This window comes from Pseudoliparis swirei, chromosome 3 (assembly GCF_029220125.1).
Source record: "Pseudoliparis swirei isolate HS2019 ecotype Mariana Trench chromosome 3, NWPU_hadal_v1, whole genome shotgun sequence".
In the NCBI taxonomy this organism is placed as follows: Eukaryota; Metazoa; Chordata; class Actinopteri; order Perciformes; family Liparidae; genus Pseudoliparis; species Pseudoliparis swirei.
This window is the reverse complement of record NC_079390.1, coordinates 6788357-6794356: the sequence shown is the minus strand read 5'-3', so window position 1 is coordinate 6794356 and position 6000 is coordinate 6788357. Positions and strand designations below refer to the sequence as shown.

Genomic DNA, 6000 nt, shown 5'->3' with positions numbered 1-6000 from the left:
ATGTTGCATAACCCACACATAATCACGAGCATTGCATTGCTTTAGCAGCTTCATAGTTCATTAGTTCATCACACCGGAGATGAAAACTGGCGAAAAGTGTGAAAGATACGAATGAGTAACAGAGCGCTGCACAGTAGTGCCTCAAACAATCGGCACCAAGCTAATTATAGACAACATTAAAGGGAAGTATTTCAGCTATTGGAAATCTATTGCAAAAAACTCAAAGTAAACTTCGATTTCTTTCGCACTACACATGAATCAAAGTTCCAACAATATCTGGGCACCGTGAACGAAGAAAGACACAGAGTGGTCAGAACCGTTGAGACTGCTGAACCCAGACCAACCTGGCAACCCGGAGAAAACACAGTCAGTTGTGTCAACAACTAAAAGTAAAGACAAAGTGACACCTCATGCTGCAGTCTGCATTCAAATAGAATAACCGGCACCAAAAAAACAAAAACAAAGCCAAAACAAAATGTAATATATTCTAGGGAGCGAACGTAAAGATTGTTCCCTATCAGAGAGTTATATTAGTATATGACGTGAGTGGCATTTTAATGGTGCAGATGGACGATATGGGGCTAATTTAAACTGTAAACCTGCATTTTGTGGGTGACTGTGGGTCAATGGTTAGCAGGAGTATCTATCAAGGGGGTTGGTGGTTCAATCCTCACCCTCGTCGATGTCTCCTTGAGCAAGACACTTAACCCCTAATTGCTCCCTGTATACTGCATGTGTCTACAGTACATGCAATTTCAGTCGTTTTGGATACAAGCGTCAGCTAAAGGAAATGTAAATAACCATTAATAATCTTCTTTTGGTAGTTATGGTATACCATCTTGTAATATGCAAACCTAACCAGGTTTTGCTGTTGGTCTTATTCTGAATCGATATACTCGCATTCTAAACCTTGCCTAACATGATCTGGCAATAATGCACTCATGATATTATTATTAGAAGAAGGGACTATACGTGAAATGCAATTGAGGCTTTGGTAATATTGTTAATGCAACATTTGTTCCCCACAAAGCATGCGTTCAAATGAAATTGAATTTGAGAGAGAGAGAGAGAGAGAGACGCTCTTCTGCGTGGCTCTCATTCTTCACATCGCTGTGGGAGGGGGATTGGAGCGGCTGCCTCGGAGCTCTCCGGTAACGGACACAGTAGTCGGCACCGACTCTCACCGATGCTCCGCAGCACCCGGAGGACTCCACCGGAGCCGCGACCTGACACGAAGGAACTTTCCTTCTGCTTTTGGAGCTCTTAACATCACTTTTTTTTCTTCCTCAATTCGATTTGGCCCCCCCCCCCTCCTTCAAAAAAAGAGTCACAGCCTAATAATCCATGTAATTGATTCTTAAACACCAGATGGCGGTGAGTTGATATATTACTAAAACGGGACCGGGTGCTTTTTTCTTCTTCCATCACCTCGTTTAGAGAGAGCCACTGCGGGCGAGAAAACTTCGTTTCGACCAGAGGCGGACTTTCTATTTTAGTCTTAAATTTGGTTAAACATCCTCCACCTCTTTTTCCTCCTCTACCACCTCCTTCTCCTTAATTCTCCTCCACCCGTTTTCACTTGATACAACACCAGCCACCGCGGAGAGACAAGACTCCAGCCCGCCTGCCAGCGGTCAAAGGGAATCACAATAACATTTTAACACCCAGCAGCTCAGGATTGGACCCTCACTAGGATGCTACTCCAGCACAAACACCACTAGACGGTCCGACCTGCGGCTGCCAACATGTTCAGGCGAGGTAAGAGGAAGAGGAAGAGGAATCCCCTTGTATTGGTTGCGGATGGCGTGGAGCGCGTGTGCCTGTGCTGTTTATTGATGTGTGTGCGCGTGTGTGTCTGAGTTGATCCACATTTCTATTATTTGAAAATGTGGAGTCACGGAAACGCCTCCTGCTGCCGCCGTAACAACTCACCAGCTGTGCTTCATCCGCGCTGCAGGGGGGCCCCGTTGTATATAAAGAAATTAAATATGTATCCACTTCATGTAAAAAATATTCTTAAAATAGCGAACTGCTGCCGCACTGCAGTTTGTAGGACTTGCCTGCACGAGGATGGCTGGTGCTGTGCGGGAAAGAGACATGGGGGGGGGGGGGGGCGGGGAAGAGAGAGGTAGAGGTTTGGCCTTTTCTCATAAAAGTTTCACCTGTTGTTGGGCACTTTGTGCGCGCGCACCTATGGCTCGTGAGTGCGCGCGCTCGTGTGGTTACATTGGCGTGAAAGACAGAGGCGCGCCAAAATGGGATCTGTTGACTTCTGTCTGCACTCGGGCGGAGGGGAGGCTCTCTTCAGGTGCAGGTGTGGGCGGGAAAACAGCTCGCGGAGGTGTTGTGGTGTTTAGTGTTTTTTACCACGTGACATTGACTCGGTAGCGTTGACATGGAGGCCCCAAGACTGTCAGCCTACTTCTCTGTGGATGTGTACAAACCTGCACATGTGTGCACAATCAGGTCTAATTAAACATACATTTAGCCATCTGCCAATACCCCACCCTACACACACATGACTACAGAGGGGCTACGGCAAGGCGCATGTCAGTTTGCTAATGAGGATAGCGCACGGCCGACTGCACCCTGAGAACATAATAGAGTAACATTCCTTAATAGAGACACTGGACGTCTATCATTCTCAAAGCAAAAGGAGGGACACAACGCGCATACATCATCCATGCACGTCGTTTTCTATTAGCTCACTTGGTTGGCCCGAGTCGAGGCACAAGCTGGGCGATGGCCTCGTTAAGGGTGGGACCTAATGGGCCTGACAGAAGGCTGATTAGTGCTGCCGTCGTATGAGCGTGTCTGTATGACGGAGCGAGAGAAAGACAGAGCGCGATCGCTGGCTAGAGGCACGACAAGCTTTAATTTGAATCTTGCTGTAATTTCAGATGGATAGCACCCACACACACACACACACACACACGCTCTACACAGTGGCGATGGCTGATGCATTGTGCTTTGTATCTGCTACAAATGCGGCTGTCAGTAACAATAATACAATTCAGGGTAATTGTGCACAGTCTGCCTGAGATATAGTTATCTATGTGTGTCACCTTTACCCACAGTATCTCTGAGGTGGGATGAAACGAGAGAGAGAGAGAGAAGTGTTTTCATGTAATGAAAACTCCCTCTCTCTTTGTCGGTCTCTCGTTCTTTCTCTATCTCTCTGCTTGGCCAGTTCCTGCTGCCAGCTGCAGTCTGAGAGGAGAGAGGCCTGGCGGGCTGATTGGCGACTAGCCGGTTGGTTTGGGTAGCTGCCGAAGCTTTGTATTCCAGCTTGTTTGAAGCTGGATTTGTTTCCCTTACTTGACTTTGCCTCTGTTTCCAACTTTAAGTTGTCTCTCTCTCTCTTTATTTAAAGCCTTTCAGTGTGTCGGATACACACTGGCAGTGCTTGAACAAAACACGTGCCAAGTCTTAAAATTAGTTAAAGAAAAGCTCTTTTATTAAGAAAGACACAAATGAAAGGCTATATTGTGCTCGGTCACAGTCTGGAAAAGAGTGCACACACACTCAGTTTCATCTGAATGAATATGCATTCAGCTAGGGCTGCAACTAACACTTTTTTTTATTAGCAATTAATTTGCCAATTATGTTCCTCAGTTAATCAGTTTGTCTATTAAATGTCAAACAATCCAAACATTTGAGAAGCTGGAACCAGCAAATATTTGGCATTTTAGTTCAAGCATTTAGTTCTATTATCAATATAGCTGTAGATTAATTTAGTCAATTATTGACGACACCCAATTTTCTGCATATTCTAGCAAAATCTATAATAAGAGTGCATGTATATATACAGTGATAAATACGGTGATTTTGAAAACCTTGTTGGTTGAAAGCGGTTTGAGTGAAAGAGATGACAATACAATAGTTTGATCGACATAGAGCTGTACAATCGATAATTTAATGAGGCAACTTAAAACTGACTTTTTTGTGTGAATAATCTACAACGTGTATTTTCACTTTTACTAAACCTTTGAATGTAGTAGTTTATCTCCACTACAATTTGTTTTTATCCTATGTTTCAATCAATCAATCAAACTTGTATTACAGACTCAAGGTCCAGATAGTACAAAACATTAAAATAGAATAAAATACATACACAATAATGAGTTAAAAACAACAAAAAGAACTACACATGCTCTATAAATAAACAGCTTTACCAGTGTCTCCACAGCTGGGGCTGGTAGCGTGTTGTCATGTTTGTTTACATTTTGGCAAACTGGCACCATTAGGAGTACTGTATACCAAATTAGCTACAAGGAGTTCATGTTTGCAGTATACTAGGGTGTATGTGTGTGAGTGTGTATATATATGTTTATATATATACTTTTTACGAGACACAATACACACCCACACCATAGTTCTACTGCAAACAGGAACTCCTTATAGCTTACTATTTAAATTTATGAGGAAGACAGCTTTCATTTTAGATTTCTACACAAAAAGGTGAGTTTGACCTTTTGACATTTTGGGGGAGTGACGTGAATGAAATGAGTCTAAACTTCTCCAGTTTGAAACTTAAACTTCTAAACTTCTAAAAACCACGACACTGTCTGTTCTTCTTCTTATCATCACTTCATAATAAGATTCCATCCTCTCGCTACCGGACCCCCGTCTAGGAATATACTGAAATCCTTGAAAATGTGCTGAAGAATGTTCTGTGATAATACCTTCAGCCATGATAAAATATAGCACTGAAATCCACTTATCAATATCACTACACGTTGGTAAAATTGCAACTCACTGTTCATTCAGAATATAGCCGGGACCTTCACCCGGAGGGCCAACGGCTTTCTCCGGGCCCAAATGTGAATAGTATTATGACTGGACTCAACCCAAAGATGTTAGAACATAAATTACTTCTTTTTAAGTTATTCATGCTAATTAGTGGCAATATGTCATCCAACGCACTCTCATTTTATCTGATGGCATTGCGATGAAGACTAATGTCACATACTTACTTTTGTCTCTCTGAGCTGACAGTTGCGTTGGCACACACACACACACACACATTTTGCCTGCAGGCCGTTGTCAAGTCTACAGTCAAAACAATTAGAAGCTGCTGTTGCTGTTTTTCCGTTGCTGCGTGTTTGTGTTTACTTGCATCTTTGATAGCCTTGGTGGAGGATAATAACATATGGATTAGTGACAACATGTTTATTCGGGTCGTGAAGCACCAAATGGCGGAGTAATTGAGTGCTGAGATTGATCCAAATTTGCTCTTGCAGTACCGACATCCTGCGGCGGTGTACAGCTTTTACAGATTAGGCGGGGGCCTCACATTATAGGGAATGTGACACTGTGTGAATTCTGTGGATGTGTCATATTAGAGAACTAAATCATCTGGGGATTTGACGACTGGAATAGAATTCACGTGATAATCAATGACGTCCCTAATGCAAGTCAGTGGCGTACTTGGGATGAAACGCTTCGCCACACACGGCGAGCGTCCGCGCGATGGCCGCGCATATCAATGACCTTTGCAACCGCTCCCCCCGCCTGATCTCAAGGTCACTCACAGACTCCTTCTTTCTTCTGCTGTGTCCTCAGCTCAGTGTGGTGTGCCCGCTAAATTATATTTGATCATTTAGTTGCACGACAATTTTTTTAGTATCCGTGAACGTGTGTGTACCGTGTTTAAATGCGTACAAAATAATTACAGGGACGGATGTTTTGTTCAGCTTCTGAAGTGATGAACTCTCACAAACACAATGCAAAAAATAAAGAAAGGAGAGAAGAAAAAAGAAACACTTAATGAGCAGGAGCTGTTTTGATGCGAAACAACGAGATATTATGCTGCACAGAGTACGAAATGGCATTTCACAATCACAACGGCCCCGTGGTGTTTCATTCCAACTTTCTTGCCAAACAAAGCTCTCGCCCATTTATCTTCACATACATAAACTACTTTGCTCTTTCCACAGTGGATAGAGCGAGCCATAACAAAGGAAACAAATTTGCACAAATTTAAATTCTTGGAAAAAT

At 43.2% G+C, this 6000-nt stretch overlaps 1 protein-coding gene across 1 annotated transcript in view; it reads left to right on the top strand.

The window, feature by feature from the left end:
* Positions 1-1660: 1660 nt before the first annotated feature.
* The window catches only part of LOC130190372 (reticulon-4 receptor-like 1), a 98638-nt gene continuing 94298 nt past the window's right edge, over positions 1661-6000 (top strand). The window contains exon 1 of the mRNA XM_056409758.1: positions 1661-1758. Within this exon, the coding sequence (XP_056265733.1) occupies positions 1746-1758 (13 nt within the window). The 5' untranslated portion in view covers positions 1661-1745. The remainder of the gene's footprint in view (positions 1759-6000) is intronic.